Source organism: Megalobrama amblycephala, linkage group LG15 (assembly GCF_018812025.1).
Source record: "Megalobrama amblycephala isolate DHTTF-2021 linkage group LG15, ASM1881202v1, whole genome shotgun sequence".
Classification (NCBI taxonomy): Eukaryota; Metazoa; Chordata; class Actinopteri; order Cypriniformes; family Xenocyprididae; genus Megalobrama; species Megalobrama amblycephala.
Genome location: NC_063058.1, coordinates 9,301,324 through 9,321,576, shown reverse-complemented (window position 1 = coordinate 9,321,576; position 20,253 = coordinate 9,301,324). Strand labels below are relative to the sequence as shown.

Genomic DNA, 20,253 nt, shown 5'->3' with positions numbered 1-20,253 from the left:
AAGGCAATGTTGCAAGCTTGGGAACTTCAGGTATTTGTAAGAATGTTGTTAAAGTTGGTAGCGTATTAAAGGATTAGTTCACTTCAGAATTAAAATTTCCTGATAATTTACTCACCCCCATGTCATCCAAGATGTTTATGTCTTTCTTTCTCCAGTCGAAAAAAAATTAAGGTTTTTGAGGAAAACATTCCAGGATTATTCTCCTTATAGTGGACTGAAATGGTTACCAATGGGTTGAAGGTACAAATTGCAGCTTCAAAGGGCTCTACGTGATCCCAGACGAGGAATAAGGGTCTTGTCTAGCGAAACAATTGGTCATTTTATTAACCCTTAAATGCATGACTGTTTCGCCAATCGTTATTACATATTCGGGTCTTTATCGACCCGGATCTATATCTAACACGGAAGGATCTCTACCTGTCGTGATAATATAAAACTCCTCTGATATTAGAGTAACAATTACGGAAGAATAAAATAAATCATATTTTGTTACCTTTTGGAGCTTGAAAGGGCTCAGTTTGAGCAGATGTTTTATGCCATCCTCACTGTCCTCGTCAGAGCTCATTTCCCAGTAAATTCAGCAAATAATGGGCTAGTTTTATATTTGAGGTCACGAATATGAGCCCATTCGCGATCTCAAACATATTCTCAGAACTATATAATTTTCAACATCTTCAAAATCAATATTTCGATCGCTAACAGCTTCACCAGATCCATCCAGTAACAGTTACAGTCATATTTGATTGCGTTCAGTACTTGCTCTGCTGTAAATTGCTGAGCCATTTCATGTTTCTCTTATTATTTCGTTTTCTGTCTAAATGAGTCGTCACTTCAGCATTGTGTATCAAACATTGCCAACTTGTGGAATAAAAGTGAATTGCACTTATTCTGTCATCTAAGATTCAATTATTGTCGTGCAGAAAAAATATACATACACTCATACACACCTCGGGTCGTTTACGACCCTATTCAATTTTTACAAAAAATGAATACAAAAATAGGCATTCTTTTATAATTTTATGTTTTTTTTCTTGTTATATTCTTTATAATGAATTGATTGAGGAATACCAAGAAGGTTGACGTCTAACTTTAAAAAATGAACGAGGAGGAGGGTAGTGAATGACGTCCCGGGTCACTAAAGACCTGGGGTATGCATTTAAGGGTTAAAAAAATAAAAATGTATATACCCTTTTAACTACAAATGCTCATCTTGAACTAGCTCTGCGATCCGCCACACATTACGTAATCATGTTAGAAAGGTCACGGCGGAAGTACCGAGCAAGTGTTTGAAAAGCGAATGTGCAAAGACTAAATCAAACGTACCGTTTTTGCCCCATGGTACTTCCGCCTATGTCACACGTGACCTTTCTGGTGGTTAAAAAGTATATACCTTTTTTTCTTTTTTTTTTTAGAAAATGACCAATCGTTTCGCTAGATAAGATCCTTGAAGCTGCACTGAAACTGCAATTTGGACCCATTGGTAGCTGTTGAATATGGAGAAAAATTCTGGAATGTTTTCCTCAAAAACCATACTTTCTTTTCGACTGAAGAAAGAAAGACATAAACATCTTAGATGACATGGGGGTGAGTAAATTATCAGGAAATTTTAATTCTGAAGTGAACTAATCCTTTAAGACAAACTATTTGGTCTTATGCAAACTTGATCAGGCAACATATTGAGGAAATAAGATTTCAGTTTTTTGAACTTCAGGCATTTGTACAGTAAGCATGGTGTAAGAAACCGCTACATATTGAGACAGCGACTTTCAAACTCACAATCTTCATCAGGCATTTGTAAGAATGTCACAAAAGACAGCAAAATATTGAGACAGCAACATGTTGAAGGTCCTAAGACGTTAACCTTGTCTCAATATATCCACGAATATTTGTCAAGATCTAGCTGCATGTGTGTAACTTTTCGTTTGACATTACCAATGTATAACACACCTTGCCTACGACATTTCAGGTGTAAATTTTTTAAACAATGTTAATAATTACATCTTTACATCAACTTTCTGATACTGAAAAAATAAAACTCTTGTAATGTAGAGCATGCTTTATGACCTCCTCAGAGATTGTGTTTGCACATAGTAGACTTCACAGATCATATGCTTCACAACTGTAACCTCAGCAACACAAACCCATGTAGCTTCAGGCAAATCACACACATTAGAGGCCCATTCTTGTCCACAACCAATCAACACCAACCTTAAAGTTGCCCCTGGGTGTTAACTAGTTCTCAGTTTTGAGAAAGAGAAGGTCTACTCTCTTTTTTCTTTGAAAGGCTACTACAGTTTCTTGGCTTCACTTGTTAACTGCTTACACGTGATTGTGCACATAAATAGTGCCTAATGTTTTCAGCCTTTCAAAATCTGTTTGCTGAACCCTTGATATTATCAAACGCTAACTGGATTGCATAACCACTTGGAGTGGATTGGCATTCACAACAAAGAAATACCTGATTTAGGCAATCACAGCATGCAGATCGTGTTTTGCGGCTCATTTGACCTCTCAAAGTCTTACGAAATATCACAGCTAGTACCACTGCTTGATTTCACGAGGCCAGGGACAAGAGTTTTATGACTGGGCCATGAGTCACGGGCCCTCCTCGTTGTCCTCTGCCGATGATAGTCCTGGGAATTATTTCAAAGTATTGATTAGATAGATGTTATCTAACCATCTCCATTTCTAACTACACAATAACAGACATTTTTTACATTTATGTAACTTGACAAGTACAAAACCTAGAGCAAAAGAAAGAGAGCAAGAGTTGGAAAGAGATACCAATATTATTTCACCCTCCAGCCTTCAATCCATTGCGGGGAACATCCTGTGGAGAACATTGGCTGTAAAACAAGGGACTTTCTGTTAAGACTCATTACAAACTATTTAGTTTTTCTAAGTTTATCTCCAACAATATTACGGACTATTTAGGGACAGAATGTGCGATTGTGCTTCAAACAGTGTTGATGATGCCCTGAGGGTTTGAGGAACTTGTGTTTGCTGGATTACATGCACTTGAGAAAGGTCAAACAGGCACAAGAGAGGAAGAACAAATTCTGTAACCCCAAGCAGCAAGAACGACTATTTTTGCTGCAATTACGATGCAAAATAGCGTGGTCACGTGGACAACGCAGACACTGGCCAACCTACTTCCACACTCCACAGCTCTTACATAATACGTTTCTAATCACAACGCTGGAAGATGTCCAACGTGGCCTCAAATAACTCCGTGCAGGCTTTGGGTCATAACTCACTGTTGAGGCAGACAAGATAGCAACAGCTTTTCTCCTTGCTTCCTCTAAAATATATATATATATATATATATATATATATATATATATATATATATATATATATATATATATATATATATATATATATATATATATATAAATAAAATAAAAATATATATATTAGCTCCTTAAACTATATCCAATCATCTGCCCTAAAATTGCAAATATAAAACAGATAGTTCCAGGTCTTGGTACAGTGCTCAAGCTGCAATAAAATGTAACTATAGTAGTTTATTGTTGTTATGTGATAAAAGGCACCCTTGTTCAATAAATGTATTAACCTTTAAGCAATGACTAAATCAATTTAGCAACTTGGTAAAGTAATATTCCCTTTGTCCGAATATACATATATATATATATATATATATATATATATATATATATATATATATATATATATATATATATATATCCTTGCAACCCAGTAAGTATTTCAAATTAGTAAGATGTGTAAAAAAACTCACTCAAACGATACCCAAATTGCCTTCTGCATCCACTGAGTTGAATATACGGGTCAAATGGCAAAGCCAACGTTCCAGAAATGAATTTATGACACACCTGCATTCCTAAATAACATTCTTCTTCAATGGTCAACAAGTTCTTACATCGAAGTCTAAATGTACAGAAATTATACAGTACATAATAAAACAATAATTAAAAAAGAAATAATAATAAACATTATTTTATTAAGCAAATTTATTGTTACATCATTCTGCTAGAAAATATATTAAACTTAAGTTTGGTCTCTATAGCCCTGTATACTTCGTTTTTTTACACGTATGATAGTGTACAACTGTGAATCGACGCCGCTCAGGGCAAGGTTTCCACCTTGTGGATAAACTAATTTAATTAATAAACTAATTTGCGTCACATGCACTATACTCTGACCCTTGCGTACGCATAAAAAGTGAACTATACTTTGGTTTCTATAGGTAGCTAGGTTTTGTTTACACTGTGTGCTTTAAGCCCTGAGTGTACTTCGTTTTTTTTACACGTACACTGGTGTACGCGCACAGTCGAACGCACAGCCTTGCAAAGTATACTTCATTTGACTCGTACGCATACACAGGCGTTCAACGTATGCACAGTTTTGAGCAATCTCTCAAACCCATGTAAACATCTTTGTATTCTTTCATGCTAGAGTTCTACAAATGAGGGTCCTTTCTAACCTCTTCGCTCAATCTCTCGTCTATGTAGACCTCCTTTGTCGCTGTAGCTTGCATGCGTTCTGGTCTGTTCAGTTTATAATGTATTTCTTCGACTACAGGGTCGCCAGGTTTTTACAACAAAACCCGCCCAATTGCTATTCAAATTTATTAAAAAACTAGCCCAATCACTTTCTGAGGGGGTAAAATCCACATTTTTGGTGGGGTCCCCCTGGCAAAATTCGTATTTCAGGGGCTAAATATCATGTTAGTTGGGGTTGCCTCAACCTGCGGGCATGAAAAACAACCTGCGGAAACAGTGTAAAAGTAGCCCAATTCTGCAGGAAAACTGCGGACTTGGCAACACTGTTCGACCACCTTGTAAATCAATGCCCCCAGGGCATGGTTGCCACCGTAATGTGACCTGCACGTACAAAGTAAGTGCGGTTACAAAAATCTACGAGTACAGTACGCGCGTTCTCTTCTGATGATGAAATTCTAGGGAAAAAGGGGAAGTATACTTTGGGATTTAGTATAGCTAAAATGCTGTTGACCAATCAGCAACCAGGACTGGAACTGTTTTCTAATACAAGATGAATGAATGAATTTGCTTAATGAAACAAGGTTTTTAGAGGAGCAATAAGGCACTCAAAGCCATGCTGTATTGTGAAAATAGTTGCTCAGGTGTGTTGTGACTAACATGACATGATTCACAATATGACTATATTGATATACAGCCTCTCTCACCTTATTGCTTAATAAAAGTCATGCAGTAAGGCTGTAAACCTGTGCTCGGTCAAATATTGTTCTTGCATAACTAGGAGGAAGTCCAAAACCCACAATGAGAATAACCAACTATGACTTGTTCCAGAACAAACCTTGATTATGCAACCAAAACAAGCTGTGCTTTTAAAAAATACTGCCCTTCACAGAGTTCACAATTGTTTTATAATCAAAACCTAAGATTTGGTTGAAATGTGTGGATTGGGCCACTGCCCTGCATATTGAATACTTAATCTTTGTACTGTTTACTTGACCGGTGAGTCATTTCATAGAGCCAAATGGACAAACAAACAAATGAAAAACAACCCATGACAGTGAAGGTACAAAAAATGAGTTTGAAATGAGAATGTTGAACAAATAAAATATAAGAATGGTTGTAAGACTGAATGTAAAGACAGAAAATTCAAATGAAATTGGAATGAAAACGTCAGAGATGAAGACTTCTGAAATGACAAAATAAGGAATTACAGAATTACAAAGAAGTGTAATGTCAATAGTGAAATAAAATAAAACATCTGTAATAGTACTGGACAATGTTGTGAACTTCAACTTGACATGAAGTCTCTAGGTAGCTTCTAGCTGTCAGGAGAAGATCAAGAACTTCTGCAGAGCTCTCCTGATCTGTGTTTTCTCCTCAGGCTTGCTGTCTGGAATCATATCTGCACTGTGTAATGTGCTCAGGTGCACTTCTGGTCTCTTGTCTCTGACCTCCTGCAGCCCTGCCTGGGTCACGTTGCGGCAGAAGTCCACCCTCACCTCTGTGAGACTGTTACCGTAGTTCACCACAGCCTGGAGGATGGAGTCAGTCATCCGAGCGCAGTTTTCTAGACTAAGGCTACGTAGCCTCCTGCAACGTTGTAGCACGTTGATGACGTTGTGATCCGTAATGTGTCCGCATCCAGACAGAGTCAGCGAGACTAGATTTGGACACCTAAAAAAAACAAGAAGTAGAATTTTTCATGCTGTATGTCAGAAATAAGCAATATTTATAATTTGATAACATGCAGTGCATACATGCGGGCTTTCGCACCGAATAGTACTAGGAACTCAGTTATAGGAACTACTAGGGTAGTCCCCCGAGAACTAATTTCTCCCCCGGGCCATGTTTCTGGTTGCATCCGCACCGGGAATAGGAACTCTGAAGCGGCTGACAGCGGCGTCTTTAAGTGCGGCATTTGCAAATGCTCAAAAACTGGTGGATGGAGGATGCCGTGATCGGAGCTGTGTTTGTTGTGTGTCGTTGGGTTTCGTGTTAACAGAGAAGGAACGTAAACGCGTAATTTACGCGAATGAAAGAGCAAAAAGTGGGGCTAAGAGACGAAATCTCATGCTGTGTTCACACCAAACGCGAATAGAGCGTCTGGTGCGAATGATTTCAATGTTAAGTCAATGTAAAGATGCGTTTACGCGCGTCTGGAGGTCTCGCGGCGCGAATGAGGCGTTTAGAGCGGCGTGGAAGACGCGAATTCGCCTCATTCGTCTAGTTCGCGTGAATGACGCGAATTGAGCGTTACGCGCGAATGGTGCTTTTTGTGCATTTACGCGTTTGACGCGAATTCGCGTCTGACGCCCGAGTTGAAAAATTTGAACGTTGGCGTAAATTCGCGCCGCGTTAACCAATCAGGAGCCTGCTTGCTGCTGTGGCGGCAGGCCCGCCCGGAGTCACTCATTCAAAATGGAGGAACGACTGATATTATCAGTGAGCAGTCACCCAGAGATTTATGACACAAGTTCATACTTCTATGGAGACAGGAATAAAAAGGACCTCGCTTGGAAGAGTGTCGGTGAGGAGATTGGGCAACCTGGTAAGTTGTAAATACACATTTCACTTTTGAGTCACGTACACGTTTATCGACCTGCGAATACAAAGCGGTAGCTCTCTCGATGAACGCACGATCAACATCAGCCATCTTGCAAACAGACAACCGCCTAGCACTTGCCCCTCCCACAAGAAGCGGATTTCGCCTCGGACGCGCGTCAATTTCACTTCAAACGCTTGTTTTTTACGCGCGTCTATTTCGCTATAGACGCGCGAATGCATTTAAAATGTTCAAGCTGCAAACTAGACGCGGTAGACGCGAATTTGACGCTCTATTCGCGTTCGGTGTGAACGCAGCATCAGTATTATCATATTACAAATCATCAAGGTGGAGAAATGAACACAACCCTGCAGACAACAGGAAAATGCCGTTACTGCTGTTTTCCATGTTCTTGAAGTAAATATGTTTACACAGCTTTTTTAAAATGCAGGTGCCGGTGTTTGACATGCGTTTAACCAATCAACGTACACTTACGTCACTGATAGTTCCTATAGTGCTGGTTTAGACCCTATTCTGAAGTAGGAGCTAATTTAGTTCCCCCAAAAGGAGTTCCTAGAACTAAAATCACTCCTTGTTTCTGTGGTGCGAACATGGCAAAATCTGGGTACTTCAGCCAATAGTTCTAGGAACTATGAAAAGGTTCCTCCGGTATGAAAGCCCCACATGTTTGCTTGCTATTTGGAAAAAAACAGATTGGAATTGTGAATTATAACAAACAGGTGTCTGTTAGAGCTGAAGTGTGTCATTTCTGTGCTGCTGTTTTTCAAACAGATTTCCCTGAACACTCCTCCTGTATGTGGCTGGCCAATTTAACTAATAGCCCCGCCCCCAGACTCATGTTATTGGTTGCTCCTGTATTGCTATGCAGGCTGGTCGGGATTTTCAAACAAAGAGCAATGCTTTGAAAGCACAATGGGATTGAACATACAACTGACTAATTACTTGGATAGAAGAAAGTAATTAAAGAAAAAATACACACTGCATTGTGTGACACAGAATTTAAGTAAATTAATAATTTGCTAAGCTCAGAAGCTCAGAAGTTTTAATAAAATTAAAACAATTCAAACAGGTTTCTGAATGCTCCCCTGTCATGCCATTGGTAAAACAAACACTTAGCTCCGCCCCAAAATCACCCCATTGGTTGAGTCAGTGTTGCCATGTCATGCTCAAGAGCAATGATTTAAAAATGACACAGAGATCTTTCAGGGATTCAACAATGACTAACTTACACTGTACACTGCATATTACACTCGTATAGAAGAAAGTAATTTAACAATAAATAAACACAAAAAGCTGCATTTTGTGGCATAGATTTTAAGAAAATGTTTAATATAATTTGTTATGATCTTATTAAATGCATCAATAAAACCAACAGCATACAAACAGGTTTCCTGAATGCTTCCCCATCTGCCATTGGTCAAACAAACAGATAGCTTCACCCCAAAACTCACCCTATTGGTTGAGGCAGTGTTGCCATATAAGGCTGGTCGGAATTCTCAAACAACAAAGAAATGTTTTGAAAGTGACAAAACTTTTTTTGGAACTTTTTTTTGTTAGTTAACAAAACACCTTAGCTAGTATTGGCATATTAATCAGCTTAGCATGTCTTGACAAGGGTTAGCTCACCCAAAAATGAAAATGATGTCATTTATTACTCACCCTCATGTCGTTCTACACTGGTAAGACTTTGTTCATCTTTGGAACACAGATTAAGATATTTTTGATGAAATCCGATGGCTCAATGTCACCGAACCTCTCAAGATCCAGAAAGGTACTCAAAACATATTTAACCCTTAAATGCTTGACTGTTTCGCCAATCATTCTTACATATTCGGGTCTTTATCGACCCGGATCAATATCTAACATGGAAGGATCTCTACCTGTCGCGATAGTATAAAACTTCTCTGATATTAGAGTAACAATTACAGAAGAATAAAATAAATCGTATTTTGTTACCTTTTGGAGCTTGAAAGGGCTCAGTTTGAGCAGATGTTTTTTGCCATCATCACTGTCCTCGTCAGAGCTCATTTCCCAGTAAATTCAGCAAATAATAGGCTAGTTTTATGTTTGAGGTCACAAATATGTGCCCATTCGCGATCTCAAACGTATTCTCAAAACTATATAATTTTCGACATCTTCAAAATCAATATTTCGATCGCTAACAGCTTCACCAGATCCATCCAGTAACAGTTACAGTCATATTTGATTGCGTTCAGTACTTATTCTGCAGTAAATCCCTGAGCCATTTCATGTTTTTCTTATTATTTCGTTTTCTGTCTAAATGAGTCGTCACTTCAGCATTGTGTATCAAACATTGCCACCTTGTGGAATAAAAGTGAATTGCACTTATTCCATCATCTAAGATTCAGTTATTGTTGTGCAGAAAAAATATACATACACTCATACACACCTCGGGTCGTTTGCGACCCTATACAATTTTTACAAAAAATGAATACAAAAATAAGCATTATTTTATAATTTTATGTTTTTTTTTTCTTGTTATATTCTTTATAATGAATTGATTGAGGAATACCAAGAAGGTTGATGTCTAACTTTAAAAAATGAAGGAGTAGGAGGGTAGTGAATGACGTCCCGGGTCACTAAAGACCCGAGGTATGCATTTAAGGGTTAAATCAGTTCATGTGCGTACAGTGGTACAACCTTAATATTATAAAGCAACAAGAATACTTTTTGTGCGCCAAAAAAACAAAAAAATGACTTTTCAACAATATCTAGTGATGGTCGATTTCAAAACATTGCTTCATGAAGCTTTTGTTTTCAAATCAGTGGTTCGGAGCGCCAAAGTCATGTGATTTCAGCAGTTTGATACGTGATCCGAAAAGTATTCTTGTCGCTTTATAATATTAAGGTAGAACCACTGTACTCAACTGCTTTAAATATGTTTTGAGTACCTTTCTGGATCTTGTGAGTTTCAGTGACATTGCTGGCAATTCAGGCCTCACTGAGCCATCGGATTTCATCAAAAATATCTTAATTTGTGTTCTGAAGATGAATGAAGGTTGTGGAACGACATGAGGGTGAGTAATTAATGACATTATTTTCATTTTTGGGTGAACTAACCCTTTAATCTGGAATAAAAAGAAAGTATTATCATCAGAAAAGACAGCTTTAAGTGACTAGACAGTGAGACTGAATTGCACAAATGTAATAATTGCTTGTAAGAAAAGCAGCCCCCAGTGATTAACTGGTTGTTAAACACACTAGTTTACTGCATTGCGAATGCTTTTTATTCCTCGGGGGACACATGAAGTGGTAAACTGTATAATAAATGTGCAATGCTGTCTAAAACCATAACCCAAGACTGTTTAGGCAGTAATTTATGTGGCCCCACCAGGCATTTGCATGGTATTATACTAAGCATACCTGTAGCATAACAAAAACCATTCCCTAAGTCAGTGTTTGCTGTATCAGCTGTTTTTGCCACATAAACACAGCTGGTGCTCTTGCTAAATCGCACCAGCTGAAAGCCAAGCTATTTCCCATGCCCACTCCAGTGAGCTCGGGCAACAGGAACCTTCTGTACTGGCTTCTGGAGAGTCGCCCTTCTGTGTGTCCATGTTTCTCCTCTGCTGCAGCCTGCTGGTGGACTCACTCTGGGTCAACACTCACACACGCTCACATGGAGCGAGCTAATGGCTGTAGCTTTGAGATGTCATTCACGTTTACTGATGCAGATTATATAAACTCTTACATAATCTTACCACTTAACCACATGTGAGACCGGCACATTCCAGCCGCCTGTAAGTGTTATGAGCCCTGTCCCAATAACCCTGGCCATGGGGCAGATCTCACGCTACACGTGCCATTGCTTTCATTATCACAGACGGCCATCTGTAACACAGACAGTCTGATAGAGGGATCAACAGGAGAGGAAGGATGAGAGAGGCTCACAAGAATTCAAAGCCTCAGGGATCGGTTGGTTAGATAGTTTCTGCTGGAGCAGCTTTCAGTCATTGTGTTTGAGTGGGAGGAGCTTTCGGAGCTGGCCAGATGAAGTAAACACGCCAGATATATGCGTCGCATCATCTCCGGTTACATAAGCAAGCCTTCCTCTCGTAGCTCCGCCTTTCTCTTGTGCAGATGTTTTGTTTGGTTTGGCACAAGCAATTCCACCAAACAGGCTATTTTTTCAAGACTTAACTAAGTCTTATTTTACTTTGCCTTACATTGAGGCTGGGTGTGAGGGTGCAAGCCCTAATAATATAATCCGTAACACAAACCGTGAAGGTTTCCCCATGTGGATGTGGCCTCTGTAGACATCCCACACGTGGCAGGACGTACGTTGTATGGTCATTTACCAGGAATTCAATTAAATGCTTTTTCTTTGAACTCAAAGATTCATCGCAGTGACGGTAGTCTTTATAGGCTCTTGGGACACTGTGAAGGGTGTGTCTAGGGCCGTAGGATTGAGTCTAGAGACTTATTTTCCCTGAAGCGGCCATAATGATCTGTCTGCGCCAAGAACGTCAACAGAAAAGCCTCACACAGCAGATGTATGTGGTCAGATGTAGTTGCGTTCTTTATTTTCTTTCTTTTTTCATTTCTAATAGCCTGTTTGGAGAAATGGTGTTATTCATCATGTGCAATATCCATAACAAACTCATTCAGTTCTTTGTAGTGGAGCCAAAAGTCTACAGAAGATTAAAGCTGTCAAATCGTTGGCCATTTTAAAGTGATGGAATATTGTAATCGTCGGGATATCTTAATCTATAATTCATGATTTTAATGTAAATATTAGTTAAATTTGTTAAAGGATTAGTTCACTTCAGAATTAAAATTTCCTGATAATTTACTCACCCCCATGTCATGTTGTAAGATGTTTATGTCTTTCTTTCTTCAGTCGAAAAGAACGTTTTTAAGGAAAACATTCCGAGATTTTTCTCCATATAGTGGACTTCACCAGGGTTCAACGGGTTGAAGGTCCAAATTGCAATTTCAGTGCAGCCTCAAAGGACTCTACATGATTCCAGATGAGGAATAAGGGTCTTATATAGCGAAATGATCGGTCATTTTGTAAAAAAAAAAAAAAAAATAATTATATACTTTTTAACCACAAATGATCATCTTGCACTACCCTGCGATGCACCATGCATTACGTAATCACATTAGAAAAGTCATGCGTGACGTAGGCGGAAGTACCGAGCAAGTGTTTACAAAGCGAATGTGCAAAGACTAAGTCAAACGGCCAAAATGGCCCAAAGGTAAAACAATGATGTCGGAAGATGAAGGAATTTTTCGCCCTACCGCGGTACTTCTGCCTACGTCACATGTGACCTTTCCAACATGATTACGTAATGCGTGGCACATCGCAGAGCTAGTGCAAGACAAGCAATTGTGGTTAAAAAGTATATAATTTTTTATTTTTTTTAGAAAATGACCAATCGTTTCGCTAGACAAGACCCTTATTCCTTGTCTGTGACTGTGTAGAGTCCTTTGAAGCTGCACTGAAACTGCAATTTGGACCTTCAACTCGTTGGTAACTGTTGAAGTCCACTATATGGAGAAAAATCCTGGAATTTTTTTTCTCAAAAACCTTAATTTCTTTTCGACTGAAGAAAGAAAGACATGAACATCTCGGATGACATGGGAATGAGGAAATTATGAGGAAATTTTATTGACTCTTTGCAAAGTCCGGCCTAGTTACTGTTGCTTTGTCCGAAAGCCATGGCTCTGTCACGCCACAAAGAGTGAAAAATACATTGTGGAGCAAAGAGGACACTGACAACACGTCGACAGACAAGACAGAGCAGGTTACTTATGATATTATGGTGCGTTCAAGTCCCTCCTGGGAAGTTCGTATTTACGAGGTGGGAAGTCGTATGTACAACGGTAGGTGCGTTCAAGTCACTTTCGTCGGAGTATGATGGCGGTGTGCCTTCTCTAAATTAATTACACAAAATAACAACACTTCTGCTTCTAGAAAATGTAGAGCAAAGAATGTGCATTAGTTGTATGTTGTTTTTTAATTAATTTACGAAGCCATTGTAAAATGTATTGTTACATATTACATTTTTATATTGTGATGCTATCGTATTTTTTGCTGGGAATCAGCTTACTTCGTTGTAAATAGAAAAGCCTGACAACGTCACTGCTAAATACCTGTAAGTATTGTGGTATTTCGCTATGTTTCTCACTGACACGCCCCCAACTAGTACAGATCGGAGCTTAAAGAAAATTACGAGCTTCGCACTGGTATTTACGACTTTGTGGTGGCGTTCATGTCGGTTCTGCTCGTAAATACGATCTTTCCGACATGACTTGAACTCACCATTAAACAAAGTCCTAGCTATCAAATTGTGTAATTTTTAAAGAAATTCGAACAATAAAAACCGTTTTGTGGCTCTTTAATGTGTCGTGACAGATTGCTGTAGCGCCTCAGCTCAAGCGGCTCGTGAACTGATCATCTCTTCCTACTAGTTCATTTATAGCATCAAATAAACGTGAATGAACATCAGAAGGAATGTTGTTTTCAAACGCGGAAAGACATCAGTACACACCATTTTTCAAGTTCAAGTCCACCGAGCTTAATCTTCTAACTCCTGACTGCTTTGTCAGACAAAATGGCGGATTTGGCATTATGATTGGTTAGATCGCTTGTCAATCAAACTCCCAACGAAGGGTCAATTCTGAAGTGAACTAATCCTTTAAGCTATATGATGGTTTAAGCATCAATACTATTCCATTAAAAATATCAGAATGTATAAAAATATCTAATTTTGTTCTATTCTTCCCTTTTCTGTCTTAATATCTTTTACTATCGTAACATAATTCTTGAGTAAATTTATATTGTTTTAAGTATTTATAGATATTTTTCATTAGAAAACCTGACAAAAAATTCTTGGTTTGAAAAAACTTTTTTTTTTTTTTAAGTGTATGCATTTGAATTTTAGTGGAAGGCAACAGTAAGTTGCACTAGGTGTTCAAGAAAGAGAAAGAAAACAATGTTTTATTTGAAGAATAAAACTAGATCCCTATACTTGAACTTAATGACACCATCTGAGAACGTCTTTTCCCTATATACTCAGTGTTTTGTAAAATTTCCTGCAGCTGAAATATATTGCCACAATGGCATCAGTCAGTGTGTGTCTTTGTTGGAAAGTCAGCAACACACACACAGTGCGCAGTGACTGTGACGCACATGTGCAGTCCGCCCTCATCAACAAAGAACCGATTGTAGGCTCCACCTGCCAATGCAAATCATGAGAGGAGAGCTCACAAGGGAGGGACTTCTTTCTGCTTCTCTCCAATTTCATCATGTGTTGCTCCAAATTTCTCTGGTCAAGGAACAACCATCATTATGTTGATGGACCCATAATATAACTTCTTTTTACCCCTAAAGAATCCTCTCAAGAACCCTCAACAACCATCTTGATTTGACATTGGATCTTTGGAGAATTTTGCACCCTGATGTCTTAGAATGATCTAATTCTTATGTTCTGATTCTTTAGACCAGAAACTAACATGCTGATGTGAAGAACCTAAAATGAACATCAAGAACTTAAAGGTGCCCTAGAATTAAAAATTGAATTTATATTGGCATAGTTAAATAACAAGAGTTCAGTACATGGAAATGACATACAGTGAGTTTCAAACTCCCATTGTTTCCTCCTTCTTATATAAATCTCATTTGTTTAAAAGACCTCCGAAAAACAGGCGAATCTCAACATAACACTGACTGTTACGTAACAGTTGGGGTGTACGCCCCCAATATTTGCATATGCCAGCCCACGATTGAGGCATAACACAAGGGGAGTTAGTTCTACTCAAGGGCAGAACGTCTGGATGTGCACTGCTAAATAATCAGACTAGGTAAGCAAGCAAGGAAAACAGCGAAAAATGGTAGATGGAGCAATAATAACTGACATGATCCATGATATCATGATATTTTTAGTGATATTTGTAAATTGTCTTTCTAAATGTTTTGTTAGCATGTTGCTAATGTACTGTTAAATGTGGTTAAAGTTACCATCGTTTCTTACTGTATTCACAGAGACAAGAGCCGTCGCTGTTTTCATTTTTAAACACTTGCAGTCTGTATAATTCATAAACACAACTTCATTCTTTATAAATCTCTCCAACAGTGTGTAATGTTAGCTTTAGCCACAGACCATAGCCTCAAACTCATTCAATATCAAATGTAAACACCCAAATAAATACAATACTCACATAATCTGACGCATGCATGCCGCATGCATGACGAACACTTTGTAAAGATCCATTTTGAGGGTTATATTGGCTGTGTAAACTTTGTTTATGCTGTGATAGAGTCGAGAGCTCGGGAGGGGGCGGAGAGCGTGAGCATTTAAAGGGACCGCAACCTGAAATCGGCTCGTTTCTAATTATGCCCCAAAATAGGCAGTTAAAAAAATTAATTAAAAAAAATCTATGGGGTATTTTGAGCTGAAACTTCACAGACACATTCAGGGGACACCTTAGACTTATATTACATCTTTTAAAAAAAAGTTCTAGGGCACCTTTAATCATCAAAAAGTAACCATACAGAATAGCCAACTCAAGAACCCTACTGATTTCATTGTCGTTCCAGATATCTCTATGTCTTTCATTCTTAAAAATAAAGGTTTCATTTGGTACCATAAATGCTACAAACATTTTAGTTCTTGAAGAAACCATCTATACTGGTACCTTAAATAACCTAGAAACCAATACACTGACCCGAGGAACCTATAACGTAACACCTCCATAAAACCTTCAACAACCACCTTGAGTTGACTAAATGGTTCTTCGGAGAATAAAAAGAGTTTCATAAAATATTCTTCAGATCAGTAAATATAAAGTTTGGCTCTTATGAGAGTGATGCAGATAATTACTGAAGAACCTTTTTTAAAGAGTGTTCTGCCAAATCACACAGTTTCTTTTTTTTTTTTCCGTAAGTGAGTTTACAGTGCAAAACAGCAGCGGGAGAAACCGCAGAGCTCCATCATGTCTCCCATTATTATTGGCTGCCTGGAAGAGGCTGTACAGATCTTCTCTTAAAGCTCCAGAGGGTAATTCAGCTGTGTACTGCATGCTACACCACAGATCCTGTGTCATTCAAAACTTGAGGCAAAATACATTCCCAGCCTCAGCACACTTCGAACGCATGCCGATGGAGGACTGTGATGAGTTCATGCTTGAAGCTAAAATGTGTTTCTAATTAACTTTTTAAAGAATAAAGGTCATTAAGGAGCAAATTGCCATTAGTCTGACGCTGGTGGAGTTAAATGGCTACGCGAGGAACATTCATGCCGAAGCACTTTTAAGCTTTCTACCACTGACGTCTGTTCCTTAAAAAAAATCATGCTACGTCCTCTATACTGTAATTTGCTGCAACACACAAGAAAGTGGGTGAATGGCCAGTGCGTTCTATTCTTCCATACATTGAGTGACAGTCCCACAGCTCTCTGTTGATTCAGAGGGTCTGCGGTGTGCCTGTAGCTATGAAGTGATGGCCAGTTGTTGCAGGCAATGCGTGAAATTTACCAGTTGGTGTCTTTGCTTTCATTTACAATCTTTCATATATAGATTTAAAGAATTTAAATAAGTAAAAAACGGATATGCACCTTCCTAAATCAGAGCACTTCATAAACATTGAGTTGTGATTTGTTTCAGTTTAAAATATTTTCATGATTTTGTGACTTGACAGAATTTTCATTTTTGTGAGAACTAATTCTTCATCATTTACTCCCTCATTTTGTTCCAAAACTGTATGACTTGTTTTCATCTGGGAAACACAAAAGTTGATATTTCAAAGAATTTTTAAAATATCTCTTTCCCATACAACAAAAGCAGTTACCAGAGGTTGTCATCCACTTTCTTATATAATTTTATAAAAAAAAAAAAAACATTGTAGAAGTAGTCAGTATTAAGTCTGTAGGAACAGAACAAAATTTAAAGTCAGCATGAAACTGAAATTTCAATTGTGACATATCTGAGCGAAACGGCTTTTCGAATGAGAAAGAAAATGTAGGGAATGGCTTGATTTTGTCCATCTGGAATTGACTGGATTGTTGGATTGTTGTAATTTTGCTAATTTCTGCAATCTCTTGTGAAGTGACTGAAGAAATGTTGCTGTGAGAGGGAGAGAATGATTTTGTATTTAAAATACTGTTGCAATTGACCCTTCGTTGGGAGTTTGATTGACAAGCGATCTAACCAATCATAATGCCGAATCTGCCATTTTGTCCGACAAAGCAGTCAGGAGTTAGAAGATTAACCTTGTAAACTTGAACTTCAAAAATGGTGTGTACTGGCGTCTTTCTACATTTTAAACAACATTCCTTCTGATGTTCATTCATGTTTATTTGATGCTATAAATGAACTAGTAGGAAGAGATGATCGGTTCACGAGCCGCTTGAGCTGAGGCGCTACAGCGATCTGTCACGACACATTAAAGAGCCACAAAACGTTTTTTATTGTTTGAATTTCTTTAAAAAACTACACAGTTTGAAAGCTGGGACTTTGTTTAATATCATAAGTAACCTGTTCTGTCTTGTCTGTCGATGTGTTGTCAGCGTCCTCTTTGCTCCGCGATGTATTTTTCATTCTGTGTGGCATGACAGCGCCATGGCTTGTCGGACAAACTAACAGTAACAGTAACTCAATTAGTTATCACAACTTAAAATCCAATATTAGAATAACTAATAATATGTTTTTTCAACTTAAAACAATTAATGTTTTAACATTTTTAAATTTTAAGTTTAATCAACTTAGATTTTTGAGTTATCGCATCGAAAAAAACCCTCTACATTTTAAGTTGTGATAACTAATTGCAATATTTTGCATTTCATTTTTTACAGTGTATTAAAAAGTAATGATATGCACAGATAAATCGTTTAAATTAAACACTGCAACATTCCATTAAATAATTTTTAAGTTGTCAGTTTCGATTCGACTAAGTCATTGTTCACCGACAATTTTCCCTCCAGCATAGCTTTCAAATCCCAAACCTTGACATGTCATTATAGGTTATGATACAGAAATCAAATGTGATTTGTTGTCATTGATGTAAAACCAAGGTCAACACATCTTCATGCACTAAGTTTGAATATATGCAAGCGCAAATGAGATTCAAGCTCTATGGTGAAAATTACTAAAATGTTGGTCTGTTCAATACACAAATCTATCATATTGCTTTTGTATGGACAACATTAATGTTAATAATATTGTGGTTTTTGTACTATTTAGAGCTTGACAGCCACTGGATGCTGCTGTTTGCAATGGCACAGAGCTGAGTAAACATTCTTCTTCCAAGGTTTGAATAACACGAGGGTGAGTAAACAATCACGGAAACTTAATTTTGGAGTCATTACTTTTCTTTTACCAATGAAAGTGGATGTAGGATTCATTAAGGTTGCTTCATCTGTTTAAATATATCAAAACATCTGCCAGTCCAAGATCAAACCAATGACAAAACAAATGTTGATGCCAAGACAAACATGAACACTCACATGTGGCAAACATGCTCCAGGAAGTCACTGACGAGGCTCTCGTGCTTTCTGCAGAGGTCCCTCTGGAATGTAGTCTTCATCCAGTCCTCAATGTTGCACACTTTGACCCTGCTCGAGTGCCAGCATACAGCCAGGTACCTCAGCGAAGAGCCCAGAATAAAGTTGTCCCTCCTTAGCTCGCATGGAGACCTGAAGTGAAGTAGCGTCCACAGTTGCGGGTCCAGGAAGACCTGTCTTAGTCGTACACAAGTCAGGGACAAGCTGCGGCGACTGTCCTTGTCTAGGTACGAAAATACGTGTAGCAAACACTCCTGATCTAGTTCTGTGAGATGCATAGCTAGACTGGAGATGCTAACAGGCCTGCTAACAACCACAAAGCAACAATGAGACAACGGCCAGTCTCGTGTGGCCTGGATTCGTGAATCTCCCCCAGACTGTAATCTCACTGAGGCCTTGCACATATAAGGTCGTAAGGAATGGGGGTTATTTTGGGAGGACCGCTGCAGGCACGGTCAAAAATGGAAATGTGTGAGGCACATGGACTCTCTCGGTCCATCTGTCTCCGACGCCTGGACAGGATGCAGTGTGAAGGACGTTTAGATTGTGGCAGCTTCTGTTTATCACTTGCAAGTGTCTTCACTCAGCACCTTGCATCTTGGGGGACGGGGAATGGTGAGACACTCTTCCACACAGAGACCTAGCTTACACCTGGTTCTGCTTGTGTTTTGGTTTATTCGATCACATGGTCGAAGAAGACACATTCGACATTACACTTGGTAGTATCTCAAATGCGTCTCCTCTGACCACTTATGATCGGATTTTGAGGGGAGGTCTCTGATTACATGAATTTATGTCACTGTTACTGTGTGTTGAATAAGCACACAAATAACCTAAAATGTAGGGGAAAATCCAGTTCCATGAAATGGACACCTATTTAAACTGCACATAATTGACCGGTTGACCGCTTTTCAAATGTAGTCCACCACATGAGCGTTTACACTACAAATGCAGTGTGATCAAATGCATATTCCAAAGTCTTTGAAAGTGGACAAGCGCAAAGCAATTTGGACCGTGTTTACAGCTGTATTTTATGGAAGCTTGTTTCCATCACTAAATAAAGAAATTAAAATGGTAATTGCATCTTTTTATCTCACAATTTAGATTTTTTTTTCATGCAAATATGCATCTCACAAAAAGTCTGAATTGTGAGATTTAAACTCGCAATTGCGAGTTAGAAAGTCAGAAATGCGTGTTATAAATGTGGTATATTTTTTCTTGCAATTGGGAGTTTTTAATCACGCAATTCTGACTTTCTCAGAATTCGATTTATAAACTCACATTTGCAAATTATAAAGTCTTTTTTCCCTCACAATTGGACATTATTAGTCACAATTCTAACTTTATATCACGCAATTCTGATTTAATATCACGCAATTGTGAGTTTATATCTCGCAATTCTGAGAAAAAAAGTAAGAACTGTGAGATAAAAAGTCACAATTACCTTTTTTTTTTTTATTATTTCATGATAGAAACAAGCTTCTATAGTATTTAGCAAGTTACTCACTTGTGATCAGATCAACCAAAATCTTAATCTTAATATCAGGTATAAACGGGCCAGAGATTTTGAAAAATTTTACAGTATGTGCACTTTTTACACTTACAGTGTACTTACCCACAAAAGTACTGAATAGTGTATGTTAACTACACGGGTTAAGTTAAGGTTTACAGGTAGGTTCATTAG

The 20,253-nt window shown here is 38.3% G+C and overlaps 1 protein-coding gene across 1 annotated transcript; it reads right to left on the bottom strand.

The window, feature by feature from the left end:
• Positions 1–3,829: 3,829 nt before the first annotated feature.
• On the bottom strand, positions 3,830–19,699 carry fbxl22 (F-box and leucine-rich repeat protein 22). The gene is made up of 2 exons (XM_048159427.1): positions 18,513–19,699; positions 3,830–6,155 (listed from the first exon to the last, which is right to left on the bottom strand). Exons 1-2 carry the CDS (start codon positions 18,971–18,973, stop codon positions 5,807–5,809), a joined length of 810 nt encoding a protein of 269 aa, XP_048015384.1. The 5' UTR covers positions 18,974–19,699; the 3' UTR covers positions 3,830–5,806.
• Between the last annotated feature and the right edge of the window lie 554 nt (positions 19,700–20,253).